The sequence below is a fragment of the Microtus ochrogaster genome, chromosome 21 (genome assembly GCF_000317375.1).
Source record: "Microtus ochrogaster isolate Prairie Vole_2 chromosome 21, MicOch1.0, whole genome shotgun sequence".
NCBI lineage: Eukaryota > Metazoa > Chordata > Mammalia > Rodentia > Cricetidae > Microtus > Microtus ochrogaster.
The window spans coordinates 35,483,045-35,501,482 of NC_022022.1; the positions used below are offsets into that span (position 1 = coordinate 35,483,045).

An 18,438-nucleotide genomic window follows, 5' to 3' on the forward strand; every position below is an offset into this window, starting at 1 on the left:
CGCTTTATTTCCTCTTCAGAAACACTCTATGCAATAGATGTTGCTGTTGGTCTCAACTTCAAGGGGAAGAAATGGACTTCAGAAGTTCAGACTGAACCCTATTATCACAGCACTGACGTAAGAGTGAGCTTTGGTCCTCATGCAGCTCTGGGATCCGCTGCCCCATATTTAGTATTAACAACCTCTACTGGTCCTGGGCAATGCCCACAGCCAACTGGCTCTTTCCCTGGGAAGCTGTCATTTTCCACAGTGAAATTTTAGTCTTTCTTCATTTTTCTCAAACCTCCAACTCCTCACCAGATGGCTGTGTTTCCTAAACAAAGAAAGTGGAAGGCCCCGGTCCCCTGGCCCTCCTGAGCACAATGCACATATTTACCTGCTCTGACTTCTTCACTGAAACCTTCCCACTTGCTGTCAGGAGGTCATTTCAAAGACAAAGAAAAGACACACCTATGAGATAACAATCACAGTTCTTCTACGGGGAAAATGACACCATTTATTGAAGGAAATATGAAAACAGGTCACACACAATTTGTAACAAATACAATTGTTTGTCCCCTAACCCTGAATAATTACAGTATATACAAATTCCATAAGGCACTGGTTCCCCCTAAAGAACACAAACGAGTCTACTTTTGAAACAGACAGAATAAAATATCCCCCACATATGGCCACCTTTTCTCTTTAAAAATATGGCATTAGTTTGTGCAACAATTAGTTATAACTGTTAGATTGCATTAGTTTTGGTGCTGCCCCTTTCATTTCCACTGTTTATGGGACTGGGGGATTCAGAGGTGGTAGAATCACCAAAACATATTCAAAGTTTTTTTCAAAAAAAATTTTTTTCCTCACTGCCTTTCCATCTACAATAAAGTATAAGAACAGGTGAACACTATGAAATTCCTGATGAATATGCATGACCCTAGGAACATTAAAGTCAAGTCATTATTAAGTACATGTTATCCTTAAGTCCACACGAATCGAAATGTGTCAAAGAATTCCCTGTAAATAAAACCCAAGCATGTCATCTAAGAAGCTTTCTGCTTGAGGAATATAAAGAATGGTCAGTAGTGACTTCAGGGAAAGCTGTCCAAGAGGTCAGGCATAGTGCTTACTGCTCTTCAGTTGTGATTAACAATGTACATGCTTTCATAAATAAATATTATGCTTCATTTAGGACTTTATCACCCATAATATTTTACTCTCTAATCCACACACTAGAGTTGTGCCAGACTCCAGAATGAACATATTTACATATATATCTATATTTATATAATATATACACACATACATTAATCATAAACTTGAACATACAAAGCTTACCTAACAATAATTTAGGATTCCTTTGGGGGAGAGGAAGTAGAAGGAAATCTTACTCCTTGAAAGAGTCTCAAAGGTAAGCAGCAGTCAATTACATTACTGATTTGCAAGAAGCCAAAGCAAAAGATAAAATAACTTTCATTTCTGATATGCTAGAAGTTTAAAAGTTATCACGGATTACTGGGAAGTGAACAGGTAGTCCTTAACCGAAATTCAGATCTAGGAAGTGTATTTTCATAAGACAGAAACTATATCCATAAATAAATTATAAATCCTTATTCCATTGAAAATTGGTAATAATTGAGTGGATCTTTTAAAGTATTCAATAACTTCAAGATTTTCATCCTGAATAAATAAGGGTAATAATTAGAAAGTAAGTTGTTGATTTTTCCCAAAAGCAACAAAATGAATACTGCAGATGAAATCTGGGCACTCTTAAATTTCTCCCCATTCTTCCCTGGAACCCTAGAAATCTAGTCAACTTTACGTCACCAACAGCCTCACCACAAACATTCTGATTTGAAGATATCCATGTTTTAAAATCTACTGATAAGAAAACATAGCTTGACATAAGAGGTCCCCACAACTTCACTTACACCCAAGGAAAACCGAGAAAAAAAATCCAAATATATCTAGTTAACCAGCAGAATGCTTACTTAGGTGTTTGTAAGTGAACCTATCTAGGCACTTAGGTTTCTTTCTGCCAGTCTCAGATGACTGCCACACTAAATTTACAAATGTAAGGGGAAAACTGTCTGTAGCAGATATAGTTTAACAGAAAAATGACTCCTCAGAGACTCAGCTTCTACTGGCCTCAGTAAAAACAAAATCTAATTACTATTAAATTAACAACGCGTTTTTATTTCTTCAAATTCAAGAACTGAGAAATTCTACTTTCTTAGTAAAAAACAAAACATGGCAGTGAATTAGAACAGAAGGGGAGACCCCTCTACGATTTTCCCAAACTCCTAGTACTGCTCAAAGACACTGTAGCTCCAGGATCTTTTCCAGATGAACAGCCTACCAGCTGAGCGTCTACTCCAGAAGAGAGTGAAACATTTCCTCATTTCTCTTGCAGCTGACAATTTTTCCTAAAGTCTCCATCTTTCAAGCACCCGGTGGTGACACGTGTAAGAAAACACTGCCCCCTGGAGTATTCTGGAAGGAATGTCATTTTGTAAGGCAAAGAACTTCTACATTCCTTAATAACCAGTAAGTAATTTCTAATCATTAAGGAAGAAACACAGCAAGGAAATAACTGGATAAAGTCGCAAGGGTCGTGTGGCAATTTCCACTTTACTCTGGTCCTGTTTCTAAGGAATATTGGCTTATCAGTGATTTTGCTCATATAGTCAAAAGTTAAACCACACAGAATTGAATCAGAAGATGTTTTGTACATATGACATGATGGATAAACAGAATAAGTTAATAGTTAAATTCACATTAAAATGAAGGACTCGTACAGAGGTGTGAAATAATCACTTAAGAGGTCCATACCAGATCCATATCTATTCTAGAATAAACCACAGCAGCAGTGATATTTGATGACCTTCATTAATGTCCCTCTGCTCAACCACCTGGAGCTCATTTCTAAATTGAAGTTTAGTGACATTAACCTCACAGGCGATTCCTTTCTGCCTCTTAAATCTGAGGTTTAAAAAAGACAGCAACATAAAACCATCTGTATCTATACAAACTAGCATGCGTGAACCTCTTCCCTGTGTCTCTGTGATGGGCTCTCACACATGTATAAAGGAACAAGCCATCTGTCTACACCTTCAACGTCTGCCCTGCCTTACTGGCATGTTTTTCATGCAACACAAGAACAAAGCATTTCTAGTTTTAAGTACTTTGTCTCTACCACACTTGAGTTGATCTTCTGATGGATGTGAACAAAAGCATGCCCATGCCAGCGCTCTGCAGAAGAGGAAGGTTGGCTTGTTTTTAATGACAAGGAGAGGCTCTACCCGAAAGATCTGCCCAATACAAGCAGAAACAGGCAGGGTTCTGAAGAACACCCACCAACACATACTTCTATTAGTGACAGAAAACCTTCATTTGTTCCACGCTGGCTGAAGCTGCAAGAGATCCACCTGCAGGATTCCAAGCTGTGGTCCCAGGCAGGTGGGACTTGTATTCATGGACATTCACCCTGCCCTGGCAGCCCACAGCAGGGCTGGCCCAGTCTGAGATGGTTGGGGCAATGAAGCAGGGAATTTGAATTATAATTTATACCCTCAGACTGATTGGGTTTGTAGAGTGCTAGAGTATTTTTCCAATGGAAAACATTTTTGACTTCTAGGAAATTTTCTGGAAAGGAATTTTGTTATTATTTAAACTAGTGTTTTATAAACCTTAAATCATCTACAATATTTGTTTTATTATGGTAAAATTAAAATATCTTTTCTTAAAAAAAATGGCAATCACAAAATACGGGGCTTTCTTAGAAAGCAATATGAATCATGTCTTGAACGAGTTACCCGAATGGTTCCCTCTCCTCAGAAAGCCATCTGTGTCTCTGGGGCCTTCTATGTCTCTCCAACTTGCTCTCTGAGAAGGAAGGTCTGAACCCACTGGGCAGTAGAACAATGTTCAAGGCTTGGACTACGGATGATTCTGGAAAATCTCCTGCTCGGTCCACAAGTATCCAATGTCAGAGCTTAATGTCCTGGGACTCTGACATTTTGGCAAGTGTCTTCTTAACTCGCAAAGCTGTCAGCCTGGAGGCAGGGTTGTGGGCCCAGCACTCTGTCATAAGTTTCCCCATCTGCCTGAGACACTGAAGGAGAAAGGAACATTGGCATAATGTCAGGAGAATGTACTCTCGATAACGCACTCAATATTTGGCTTTTAGTTGTTGTTCATGAAGTCCGAATATATTTTTAAGGCACTAGGAAAATACAAACACAAAATTTTCCTCAAACTCTTTTTGTGTGTGTGTGTGTGTCAAAGGATCATGACTCACACAGATTCTCATATCTCTCTGTGACAAGAAGCTTTACGGATATAGAACGATGACTCTAAAGACAATATTAAGCAGATATGACACCCAGTAATTCTGAGGATATGGAAGGATGACTCTAAAGACAGTATTAAGCAAATGTGATATCCAGTAAGTCTGAATTCTACACCATAGTGCCAGATTGTTTACAACACATAAAATGTTTCAATATTTTATCTAATTCTGTACTGCTCAAATAAACACAGCTATTCCTACATCACCGCAGTCTGCTCTAACGGTGGCACAATGCTGTACCACTTAGCAAGATTAATGACCCGAGCATAGCTTTGCTAAAACTTTCTCCTGGATTGGCCTGTGGTCTATCAATTGCTCTTACTACAAAGAATAATTTCCCTTCATTAGAAATCAGCAGTGAAGAGCTTTCAAATGATACCAGTTCCCACAGTCTCCTTCAGAAGACAATAATTCCAGCATCCCATGATGCTCTGTACATTTTATTAGAAAGCATATACTAAGTAGCAATGCAATGAACCAATTATTTTAACTGAATTTACATGGACTCTTTATGAACAGTGCTCTATGCACCTCTCAGTACAAGTTTGATAAGAGTCTTGAATTTTCCATCATGCCAGACTCTCAGGTGTGGGTGAGCAAAGGCAGAAAGGTGGGCGGAGAGACACTGGAGCAGAAAACAAGGGCAGAGCCCAGGTCTTGTCCACTCACTTAATCCAAGCCTAGCAGAGTCTTCCACTCATATGTGGGGTTCACATTTAAACCCAGGCAGCAAGCACATTAGTTCAAATAACCTCTCAGGATTCAATTTAATATACACACACACACAAACACTATTGAATAATCAGTTTAGGGGCTCTTCCCTGAGAAAGACTATTTTTCCAGCTCTCATCATGGTCAGTCCTAAAATTATATATATATCCAAGTACTTTATATACCCTAAGCAGGTTGTATTTCTATGGTTAGGAATACATATGTACATTCACGTGTGTTTGTGTGTGCAAAACCATAATTAAAGAAATGGAAGCTATGCATTTGAAAGAGAGCAATGGGGTACATAGGGAGAGTTGGAGGATGAAAGAGAAGGTGAAAACAATGAAATTATACTTCAAATTCAAAAAAAAAAATTCTCTTGTTTTGTACCCATTACCCATCTGTTCTATGGTGGCATGGGCGGGAGGGAGGAGAGTTCCTTCTTTCCAACTCTCCACCCCCAGGCCCCACCTATTAACACCTGAGACAGAGGGAAGAACTGACCCTGAGCTCACAAAAGTGGGAGAGCAGTCCCTGCCCCCAACCATCTGCAACTCTTGGGAAAGTGGGCCCTGCACCTCCCTGGGTTAACAGAATAGAGCTATCCTTGGGTGAGCCAGCCAGGAAGTTGTAAGTGTTGGAGAGCTTCCCCATGACTTGGCTGTCATACACCAGTGTGGGTCGGGGAGAGATGCCCCCATTACCTCTGCAATAGATGAGGGAGCTGACCCGCCCCCTTACCAGCTGCAACACTTAGGAAATCAGGCCCTGCTCCTCGCCTAGACAGCAGAGCCAGGTAGTTGGAGGTAAGGGTGACCCAGCCTTGAGGTTGCAAGCAAAGGAGAACTGTCTCCATTATTCATCTGACATGTGGCAGCATGGGCAGAGGTCAATGCTGCCCCGCTCCTCACTCATCAATGCCTGAGACAGGTAGAGGAGTGTGCCATGGTTATAAAAGCAGAACTGTCCCTGACCCTCACCCGCTGTAGCACTTTGGAGAGTAGCCCCTGTGCCTCATAGCGGCGACACAATAGAACTGGTCCTGGTGTAGGATTCTGCAAGGGGTGGATTAGCCTGGACAATGCTGGAGTGCTCATCCTGGTGGTGAGGATAGGAAAGAACTATCAGGCAGACCAACACTACAGCAGCCCAGGTCCAGTTATCACTTAACCACCCCAGCATCCATTCCGTCTATGATCTGCTGGAGCACATAAAGGAACCTGACCCACAGATCCAAAGCTGCAGGATCTCTACAACACAAGGCAACAACAGGATATCCAAGAGGCGCAGTGAGTTTCCAGCATCGATAGTGCAATAGAGACCAGAGGCCTCTCAAATCAGACCAAGGACTCTTTGCAATGAACACTTGCAACTAAAGATACACAGACAAAGAGGTTAACTGTGTGACTCACGGTTGTCACATTGCAGCCTACATGAGATTTTTAATCCCTCCCCCTTTTTTTTCCTTTCTTCTCTTAAATTTTGTTTTATTTGGAGTGTGGGTTTCAGAGGGATATGCAAAGGAATGTGATAAAGATATATGATATCAAAGACACAGAGTAAATAAAAATGGAAAGATAAAAAAAAGAATTTTTGCAAAACAAAAGTACATTTAGACATCAGCCATACCTTCCCCCAAGCCTGGCCTTACCTCATCACTACTCCACCGATTGGGGAATGAAGGCCGTAACTTCTTAATGCACACAATTTCTCTCATGTCCTCATAAGAAGGGTCACTGGGCACCAGGTCATGGTAGGGAAGTTGGTATTCTTCTACTATACCTAAAGACATGGGTTTTTTGTTAATATTATTTCCTATTAACTGGTAAAAAAAAATATGCCTAACACAACTGTCCTCCATTAAAAATATAAGCTATCATATAAAAAACAGGCTCAGGTTAACAATGAAGTAAATCTTTAAAAACACCCAAATGATAATTTAATTTGCCAAAAATATTAGGAAATCCAAAGACAAATATAGGTCCTCAAGCGTGCCCCCAAGCCAATGGCTAACTTCCAAAAGCTGAATGAAGCAAATAACTACAATTTGCATGAACAAGTTATATTTTAAGTCCATATTAAGTCTCAGTGTAAACTTAGAAGAGGCGTCTTGACTCAGAGCCGTATCACATGTAGCTGCTTCTATTACTGGCATACAACAACATCATAAGTTTGGAAGAGTAGCCTAGTTAAACAAATGTCAGATTCATTTATTTGTGTTTAATCATAAGCAGTTTTGCACACTCAATATTAAAAACTTGTATATCCAAAAATACCATCCATGATTCATCTCAGGTTTGAAACTTATTGATTTTCATTTTCTTCTTAAATTTTCTCCCTTATTTATGTCAGCTTGTCTAATGTCTAATTTTACTTTTGAAAATTTTTTTTGCCCTGTCCTTTAAGAAGGTAGGCTATTTTAACATGTTCTTTTTCAACTTTATCTTCATGGTAATTCTAAATAACCCCTGCCCTCTAGTGATGGAGAGGGTTTCTGAACAACCTCGCAGATTCCTTCCTAAGCCAACTATGGTAGAAGTACTGCCACTGTTTACCTGAACAGAATGAAACCATAGAGGTATAAGATTATCTGCCACAGCATTAAATTCATTAGGATGACAGCATATACCTATAAGTACTAGGGAACCTGAGGCAGAGAGTTTACAGGTTTGAGCTCAAAGGTAGGCAGGACTACAGAGAAAGTGCCAGCTCAGCCTTGACTCCATAGAGAGTGCCATACCAACCTGACTACACAGTGAGACTCAGAAAACAAATAACAACAATAATAAATTTCACTGGGGATTTATTCCGGCAAAATTTGAGGTATATGTTATATTCTTTTTTGTAAATTCAAACTCATACACAACATAAGGGATCCAAAGATTCAAAACTTTTTCCAAGCAATTCAAACTTGCCTGTTTGTCACCTGCGGACACCTGCTGTCAGTACATGGTATTACTACATTACATCTATGTTTCTTATTCTTCTGTCTGATTCATTGTAATCTCAGCACATGGGGTATTGAAATACTGGTCCCAACCCAGAGGAGACATCGCTGCATCTGAGCACTTTCTAAGTCTAGAGACACTGACCAAAAAACATCTTGTGGGTGAAGGCTGTATCTACTTAACACATTACATAGATGGATTGATGGATGGTAAGGTAGGTATACAAACTACACAGACAAAACCAGGGACTGAAGAGACGGATCAATGGTGAAGAGAACTTGCTGCCTTTTCAGGGGACCAGAGTTTGGTTCCCAGAACTCATGTCAAGAAAAAACTGGTGTTTTTAGTAATTCTTACACTTGTGGTGAAATCATGAACAATAACAATATTTTCCTTTACTTTTCTTCAGACAAAAAAATTAATATTCCGGAATGGGTGTCTCACTCCCCAATGTCTCTGAGCTATCTCAGCAGAGGAAGCACAGAGAATGCACCAGTGGGGTTGGGAATGAGGTCCAGCACATAAGCAAAGAGAAGCTGAACAGCATAGGAAAGGGTGTTGACTTGCTGGAGTAACTGCTGGAGAAAGTCTAAGGGAGAAGTGAAATGGCAGAAAGAGAAGCAGAGGGTGATTGTGACAAGACAGGGGAAGCTGGCAGTGAGTCTAGAGCAGTGCATTCACTGGTCAAGGTATGGTAGGAGACAGCCACTCGAAGGTGGTTCTAATTGATATTCCCTGGAAGGTTTGTGATGCATCAACAGGAATAAAGGGAGAAGGGAAAGAAAATCTGGGACTATGCACTACACCAACGTTAATCCTTTCCCATCAGAAAGGTTTTGTAAACTTCTCCCAGGGGTAGTAGCTTTTCAAAGATATCTCTTTCTTACCTCCAGAAACACATCTCCTCGCAATCTCCCAGAGGATGAGTCCAAAACTGTACATGTCAGCCATGATGTACGACTGGAAATGATTTCTGTTCAAGCTTTCATCCAGCACTTCTGGAGGCATGTAGCGCTTGGTGCCCACCCGTGTGTTGGGTGGAATGTCAACTTCATTTGTGTCACTGAGGGAAAGCAGAGCAAGGCATTGTCAGCACTGGAGAGGCTGCTGTGGCTCTCTGGAAGAGCACGTCAGTGGCAATGCAGAGAGAAAAACTTTCAATGAACAAAACATTTCTTCAAAAAATATTTCTTGGTAAAAATTAAACATTCACAGATTAAACATGCAGATAACATGCAACTAAATGAGAATGAAGCCCTAACATACAAGATTATATTGCTATAAAATCAAATTGTTAACTATTACTAAATATCTAACAAAAGTTGTGCACAGTAGTTTACACATGTAATCCAAACCCCTGGGATGCAGAGCAAGAGAGTCCGGAGTTCAAGGCTGGCCTCAACTGTATAATGAATTTGAAGTCAATCTCACTTACATAAAACCTGTCTCAAAAAAAAAAAATAAAATAAATACTGGCAAATAAATACCTAAAATGTCCCTTTCTTCTCTGCCCATTTTAATCAATTTGCTCTTATACCATCTATCAACTTGGCTTATACATCATGGTAATAATGCGTGAGGGAGGAAAATAGACTAGGCCTAGGCTTAAAGAGAAGCCAGAGCAATATCAGATGGGAAAGAATCACCCAGCACACTGTGTGAAACGGGTAGCTCTCAAAGAATTAATAAAGTTTCTCTTCTGCTACACCTGCTGGTGATGACTATGTGAGTACAAAGGGGTTATTTCATTAACACGCTGACTCTGGGTGTGATCGTATGTTATTGTTAACCATCAGCAGAATGTGATGGTGGTCTCAGTTATGATATTTTAAGGTTTTAGAGAGAAAGAAAAGAAATACAGGGAAAAGGATAGCTAAAGGTTGTAATTGCATTTAAGAATATATACTGAGACAAGAACGAAAGAATCATCTTAGGCTAGGACACCACCCATGAGTGTATCGGGGAAGCTGGGGAGATTCTGGCCCCAGAGAATGAAGATTTCTGGCAGCTCCACTCTTATAGCTCCTTCAGGTCTGTTTGGATCTAGGAGGACAGGCATTGGTTGGGGAATGCGTGGTAAAGATACATCTCTGCTGGGGAACTGGAAAGGTAACCACTGTCATACGAAACCAGGAAGAGCCGTCTTTAGACTTTTCCCCTTCATCTCCAACTCTTCCCCATCAACTACACCAACAGAAAACGACCAAAGTTCTCAAGATCCATCACCTACAAAGACAGCAGTTCCTCCCATGTGCTCACGGTGGCCGTTCCTTCTCCCTTTCCTTTGCCACCCATGCCTCCCAATAGTATTTGAAGAGCATCAACTGTCGCCACACAAGAGTTCCACACTAACCCAGAGTGGAGTATAACTGATGTGATTCCCCTCTATATGCTGTGATAACCATTAATGAATAAAGGAACTGCTTTGGGCCTATAGCAGAGCTATAGGGGAACAGAGCTAGGTAGGGAAAACTAAACAGAATGCTGGGAGAAAGGAGGCGGAGTCAGAATAAAGCCCTGTAGCCCCACTGGAGCCAGAGGGAACTTTAGCCAGAAAGCCACAGCCACATGGCGATACACAGATTAATAGAAATGGGATAAATTAATATGTAAGGGTCAGCCAATAAGAAGCTAGAGCTAATGGGCCAAGCAGTGATTTTATTATTATGTTTCTGTGTGATTATTTCAGTTTTCAGTGGCCAGGACAAACAAGGGTCCTCCTTCCTGTATATAACAAAGGTTTATTTATTAGGGAGTAAACTTACAGAGTACTGATTGACAATCCTTTGCATGCACTGGGAACCAGAACTGAATCCAGCAGCAAAGGGGCCCGCATATGCTTTATGTCTGCATTGATAGTACATAAGACCATGCCAAAAGTGGGCCAGTATCTTAAAGGTTATTGGCTGAAGTAGTTCCCACAGCACCTCCCCCTTTTCTCAAAATAAGAGAGTTCTAAGCATAATACAAAACTATACACAATAAGAACAAACATAAAGTATAAAAATTAGAATTACAGCCAGAATGAGCAACAACAAGAAAGAAACATATGCTAAATGTTTAGCAGAAAATGTCTTCTCTAAAAGTATTTGAATAAGTATCTGGCACTGTAAAAACATTAGGTTTCTATAAGCCTTGAATATCTGCCATAGTCATTCGGTATGGCCCTGAAATTGAATGTTCCAGTTCATCTTCACTCACTACACAGCTTGTACACAGTAGGAAAAAAGTGAACTGGGAAGAATGAAAAGGCCTGCTAACAGTAATCTTTGCTGTGGTTAATTTAAAGAGAAATGTAACATTGTTATAGAAGAAAAACACACACACACACACACACAAACTGGAAGCAATATCCAGATAGATGAATTTTATTGGGCAAATTGATTTTGTGAAAGACTACTATTAACCTAGTGGTAAATGCATTTATCACCACAGTTAAACAGCAAACACGTGAATTATAGGCAACTCCTTCCAAATACTATCAGATTTCATATTCTCTAAGTTAGAGTTCTGTCTCTTCCATTGGGTATGTTTCTAACGTTAGAAAGTACAAAGGATCAGGGACCTTGCTGTGACATTGTATCTCCTGATAACTTCGGAGGCTATACATCAAGCATGAGCTGAACAAGGATGACATCAATGAACATGCTAAACTGGGTGGGGAAATCCCATGGAGCCATGAACCATACCCAAAGATTTACAGGCAACTGAGTAAAGCTGGGAGCAAGAGAGGTGGCGCTTCCCAAGGTAGAGTCCTCTGACTGGTTGTCCAGTTCACACTGTCCATTGTGAAACACATAGTAACATGATATGGACTCAATAGGTTATATTTAGGAATATGTATGCTTATACAAATATATGCATGCAGTATCAGTGGGGAAAGAAGACCAATATGTTAGAGAAGAGTGGGTGGAGTGCATAGAAAGAATTTGAGAGAGGAAAGAGATGAGGGAAATGCTATAATTGCATTATAATCTCAAAAATAAACAAGAGAAAGAAAGTATTTAAGGAGCGCCTCTTTGACTTTCAGTAGGATTATACCTATTCTGCAGTAATTGCAGAGAAAATAAAATGAGCTTCTATTAATCTTTAAGACAAAAAAAAACCAGAAATGAAATTGAATACTGGAATACCAAGAATAAAGGAAGAAAAAAGATAGGGGATTCATAAGCTGACATGTATATGTGAAAAGGGTAGAGAGAGGGTCATGAGAAAAGGTCAGAGAGAAAAAAGGGAGAAGACAGGTCAGGGGCCAGCAGCTTATTCTAACCGCCTTTCCCATGGAGAGTGCAGAGCTGTAAGAAACAAAGTCAGCATAAAAAAGATGCACATTGTGAAAACAGGTGCAGTGGTGAAGAGAATAACTCCACCCCATAGAGTAACTGCAGGTGCTACAGTGACTACACACATGAGTTGTCAAATCATAAGACTGTATACAGGAAATATAAACAAGATATGGTTGCTACTAGGAGACATACACAGGAACAAACACAGAAGGGAACTACATTATAGTCAACATTTGATTTCTGTTGAAAAGCCTAGAGAAGATGAAGCTGTTATCATTTGTTAATATTCAACTGTAACACAATTACCCTTCAAAATGCCTTATATAGAAGTTTATAATATATCATAAATACAAATATACAAGCAGAATCAGTGACTGGAAATGGTATATTTCAAGGACTAAGGTGCATATGGCATAAGACCCTGAAATTCAAAAGTGATTAATTGGATGAAATTAGCTAAGAAAATAGATTTCTGCTAAGAAACAGAAATACTCTGTCATAAATGTGGGTCCTGTACTAAATATCAAGGAAAAAAGAGCTCTTTATCTTTCCCATGGAGAAAGGTGGGAGGTTCTCTTTACCTTTCCTGTGGAGAACAGTGGGGTTAATCCCAGAGGCGGTGATGGAGGCAGAGGCTTTAGAGAATTATAGGAACAGACTGTCTCAGTTATAATTTCATAATTAATATTCCCACTAGACCCAACCAAGCTTTTGTTCTTCTAAATGTGTGTACCAAGGGGTTATAAACTTAAGCAGAGTTAGAAAATAAATGTAATTTGAACATTAATAATGTCGATGTGAAAGCCACGGCTCTCATCTTAAAGGGAACAAGGGGAAATTTATTTTTGATTCACAGTAACCCAGAAACAAAGAATTAGGTTACTCCAAATTTTACGTTCCAACGTGGAAGTGGTTTCACAAAGTGTTACAGTTTTGCAGAATGAAGAAAGGCATAAATCAAGGCATGTTTCAAATGTATTAGATACATTAGCAGGTATGTCAAAGAGGGAGTTATCGTGGGATGGGAGAAGCTCTTCTTTCAGTGTGTGAGAGATGCACAGAGGGTATGTCCCAGAGGAAACGGGCTCCTGGGAATCGTGGCAGGGTGTTCCAGATATGAACGCGGAGAATACTTTTTTCTGGTTTTGATTTTTTGAGTCAGGGTTTCTCTGTGTAACTTTGGCTGTCTTGGACCTCCCTCTGTAGACCAAGCTAGCCTCGAACTCATAGAGATTAGCCTGCCTCTGCCTCCCAAGTGCTGAGATTGAAATGGACTTGAGTGAGCTAGGCTGAGGGCCAGAGAGCAGAACTGGTTCTGCCCTTTTCCACCTACGAGCCAAGGAGAAGTGGTCCTGCCCCTCATAAGCTGCAGCACTCTGGAGAGTGGACCCTGCACCTTGCCTGGGCAACACAGTAGGGCTAGCCCTTACGCTGTGGGTGTGGGCAAGCCAGTCCCAGCCAGGGTGAGAACAGGAGAACTGGCCCCACCCCTTGCTGCCTGCTGCATTGGGTTGAACCAGTTGAGGCAATGATGGAGAGTTGGATGAGGGAGAACTGGCAGCTGACCAACCCAGCAACCACTCAGATCCAGAACCAGGGCATGATGAGTTGGTTCACCCCATCTATGAACTGCCAGAGCATATAAAGGGGCTGGTCCTGTAGATCCAAAACTACAGGATCTCCATGACACAGAACTACAGCAGGATATCAAAGAGGAGTCCCAGTGAGGATAGCAAATGACACTTGGAATCATATTGTAGCAGAACCCAGAGGCATCAAACCAGACCAGTGAACACTTGCAAGTAAAGTATGGACTTTATGTATGGACTAAGAATTTTTTTTATATGACTGACTCACTGGGCCACACTGCAGCTCCTATGATGAGATTTCCTTTAAATTTCATTTTATTTTATTTTCAGGGCTGGGGAGGTTAAGGGGCAGAAGGTAGATGCAAAGGGACAGGGAGGTGAATGGGATTGGGATGCATGGTGCAAAATCCTCAAAGAATCTACAAAATGTTTGAAAATAAAAGGAAGTCAGAGGTTAAAGACTCTTTTTCTTTTATTTAAACAGAAAAGGAGACATATGCAAAGTGGCCACATTGAGAAGAACAATGGGATCCAGAAAATCCTCCAAGCCCATCTTAGGTTCCTAAAGTGAGCTCTAGCATAAATAGAAGGCCAAGGATGTGCGCATCTAAGACTATTCAAGGTGTAGCATCACCCACCACTGGCCCACCTTCACCTGCGCTTCATTCTGTCAAGGTGTTAGAATCTGAGAGTTCTTCCTGGAGGCCAAATTCCTCTCTGTTGGTGGCCCTTTCCTTCTTTCAGCGATTAGGCCCAGTGATTAGTTTCTGTCTTATGTGCTCTGTACACTGCTTAAGGTCAGGTAAAAAGTTTGAAAATGGGGAATAAAGGGGTTTTAAGTAATATCTCTGATAGCCTTAATATACATTCAATATCTCTTGTATTAATTAACCTTCTCAATCACAAGTCTGTACCAGGAATTCTGGCAAGAACAGTTAGTCGTGGAAAATTGTGCTGCGTAGCTCACCACAGTACACCTTCCGCAGGGAGACAAATTCTGAACATGTGTTTCCTGAAAGGCATGAGCAGAACCTACTGTGGCAATGAGAGACACGCAGGAATGGAGAGGTAAACTAGCAGGGGCTCTACTTCCTGGCCTTACACACCTGGGGGTGGCTTCCAGCAGAAAACCACCTAGCCTAACACAAGAAAAGGGGGAGAGAAGTCCTTGGGAGAGGAAGAGCTAACGGACAGAGAAAGACAGTAAGTAAACACTGAATATCTTGAATAATCCGCAAAGCTTCTAAAAACTAAGTGTGGTGCTTTGAAAGGACATGTGGAAGTGTGATAAGAAGACACATGAAAGAGGCTCTGGTGAGCATAACACAGCCGATGCTTGACACATGAGGGAATCTCTGGTCACATTGGATCTACTGGAAGTGTGATATGCAAAGGCTTACACACAATTCTGCGCACACCGTTGACGTCCCCTGTACCGTTTACCCAGTGGCTGTGGAAGTAATTTACTCAGCTAACCCCTGCACATCCCTAAACTCCCTGAGCGTGGAACATTTTTTTGCAGTACCTTTCGCCGGAGCTCAGTACTTGTGGTGGTTAATATTGATTGGCAAAGTGACAGAATCTAGAATTGCCCAAGAGATAAACCTCTGGGCGTATCTGTGAGGAATTTTCTAGACTGGGTTGATTAAGGTGAGATAACCCACACAGACTACAGGTGGGCTGTATAATTCTAAGGGCTGGAGTCCAGGAGTGAGTAAAAAGGAGGCAGCATTCCTCTCTCCCAGCTTCCTGACAGTGAGTGGAAGGTGACCAACTCCTCACCTTGTTACTGCGCTGGCTTCCAAAGAGGAATCCCAAATGAGCTTTCAGTTTCTTTTTGTCAGGTATTGTATTACAGTCACAACAACACCAAATGGAACTAAAACAATGTTTCAAACATCAAACTTCTAAAAATCTCCATGTATTTCAGAACTTCCGAACTAAAACTCCATCAAAGGTGGGGACACTTGCAAAGACATTTACTGGAAGTGTTGACACCACCACTAATGACCTTAGGTCTATGAATTTGATGAGTATTTAAAAAGCTACAGTAAACACACACACACACACACACACACACACACACACACACCAAAAGCAGTACAGAACATGACACCAGAAATGTTCAGGAAATTCAGTCTCTGCTATATAGAACCAATCTTTTTCTGTATTTGGACAACTGATAACCATCAGTGAGGAGTTCTATAAAACAGTCCAATCTCTCAACACTGGGGGTTTTCTGTTGAAGATTCAACACCTGAGATCCCCTGATCAGAATTTATTTCTCCTATAAGAAATGTTTTATTTGGACAGTGAAGTACTAGAAAGCACACAGAGCTGTGTGCATTCCTCCAAGGCCTTTCATGGGGCATCATTTCCCCCTCCTCAGGGACATTAGAGATCTTCTATAACATCACCTGGATTAAATCTCATTTGAGCAGGAAATGTACCAGCAAAGACGCCAACAAGAGCAAAAGTGTTATGCGGATAGAAAGCCCCTAAGGCACCAACAGAGCTCTCTGTGATTCTCAGGTTCCCTGAGAACCTTCCAGAAATTACCCAAAAGCCTAAGAAACCACTTACTGCCCATACAGAAATGAGAATGAAGATTAAGTTCTCACAGGAAATTCACGCAGGAAGATGGGTTAGCTATGATTGCATCTGAAATAAAACACTCTAAACAACTGAATATGCACAGACACACAACGCAAATCACCATGCTGGGTAAAACTCAGAGAAATGAGGAAAGCAAGGCTTAAACCCTGCCCTAAGAATGGAAGATGTCAAAACTCTGACACAGGAAATAACAATAAAAATGCCTGTGATCATACAATACATCCTCCATCTGGAAAGGTAAATGAGTCTATGCAGCTAGCATCCTCACATTCCCCTCCTTTTATAAACAGGACATTGTTCATTAAAGATATCTCAATTTATCCCCAATGAGCTTCATCCTCTTCCTAGAATAGGGATCCACAAGAAATCTAGAGATCATTTAATTCATTCCCCTCAACAATAACAACAAAATCAGGAATAAAAGCTCAATTTACTTTAAGATTCATAATGGTGTTGCCTCAATTATTTTATTATTTACATTTGCTGATTTAAAACAGTAGCAGTGTTTGTAATTCTGACATGTCAGAAGGGAAATCCATGGTTGATTTGACATCCTTTGACTCTCAAGGTAGCAATGAGAGTTAGGAGAGCTGAAGCATATCTCTACATAATAATAACTGTAGGCAGACACAGGCCAGATAATTCAGAGGGTGGCATCTTTCCTCTTAGGTGTAGATGGGTACACTGACTAAGAGGCATTTCAGATACTAGGAAGTGTACATGGAAAGACAGGATACTCCACGTTGGGGACTCTAGAAGCAAAAGCAAATCACCAGGCAGCTTGGGCTAAGCAAGGAGAAAACATAGAGATTCAATATTGCAAAACAAAGACTAATCAGAGTATGGGTACAATATACAATACTGAAGGGCACAGTCAAGAATGTGCAGATTTTCTGAAGCTAGCATATCATGGCTTTCTTATCTGCAAAGTCCATATGTAACACTCAATTACCTAGTATGCAAAACTTAAAATACCTCCATAGTCATGGTGAAGACCCTGGCCTGGGGATAGAATTTTGACAGACGCTTGCACTGTTTACATTCTACCAAGAGGCAAACATAAGAAGCCAGCGATCACTGCAGCCTGTGAGAAATGCCTTGACACTTTGTACAGGGCCGCTTATGAGTAACAACAGATGTCCATGCAGTCTAAAGATCAGCAGCGGGTAAACAGAAAAGGGATGTAAGTTATACAGATAATAAGAAGAAAAGCACTTGAGGCTGTGAGAAGTAGAATGTGTTCAAAATTAATAGGGAGAGGTAAGCAGCATGGTAGGAATAAATCTCAAGAAAAGCCCAAAGTCAGGAAAGAGTTCACCATAGCAAGGGACCCTAACTACATTTTAACCCAAGGCCACAGAAAACTATGAAATTATGATGACATCCAAAGAGCACTGCGAGAAAATAAATTCTGCAATCTGAAGAAAAGACTGGAAGGCAGAAAGAAAGAAAGAAAGGAAGTAACTGTATAATGCTTTACCCAAGGATCCAGATGAAACAGTATAGTGAGGTTAACCATCATACTCAAAGTAAAACATGAGTTTCATGAAGATAGAACTCATTCAACTGCACGAATCAAAAAAAAAAAAAAAAACAGACACTCTGAGTTCAGCCAAACTTAGAGATAAAAGAAAGGTCAGATACAGCTGGAAATCTCACACAGAAATATTTAAAGGTGAAAGATGAGTAGAAGCAGTGTCAGGAGAAAAGGGAGGCTGAAGCACAGCGACATATTGTGCAATGATGGTGAGAGCACTGGGCACCAGGGACAATGGTGTCACAATGAGTGAGGGCTTCTGGTGCACACAGAGATGCTTTCTCAATAAAGCAGGCAGGGAAGAGGATAGCAGAAGACAGACAGCAAGGATGAGAAATGCTATCACCCCTGGAACTGCTTTGGAGAAATGTAACTAGGAGCTGGGAAGTAGAGGCACACCAGAAGAATTACTTAT

At 40.7% G+C, this 18,438-nt stretch overlaps 1 protein-coding gene across 7 annotated transcripts in view; it reads right to left on the bottom strand.

Annotated features, from left to right (window-relative positions):
• Nucleotides 1-468: 468 nt before the first annotated feature.
• The window catches only part of Bmpr1b (bone morphogenetic protein receptor type 1B), a 296,535-nt gene continuing 278,565 nt past the window's right edge, over nucleotides 469-18,438 (bottom strand). For all 7 annotated transcript variants that reach the window (XM_026784078.1, XM_026784079.1, XM_013350044.2 and 4 more), the window contains 3 exons: nucleotides 8,883-9,058; nucleotides 6,699-6,829; nucleotides 469-4,099 (listed from right to left, as the gene is read on the bottom strand). In XM_026784078.1, coding sequence (XP_026639879.1) covers nucleotides 3,974-4,099; nucleotides 6,699-6,829; nucleotides 8,883-9,058 — 433 coding nt within the window. In that variant the 3' untranslated portion in view covers nucleotides 469-3,973. The remainder of the gene's footprint in view (nucleotides 4,100-6,698; nucleotides 6,830-8,882; nucleotides 9,059-18,438) is intronic.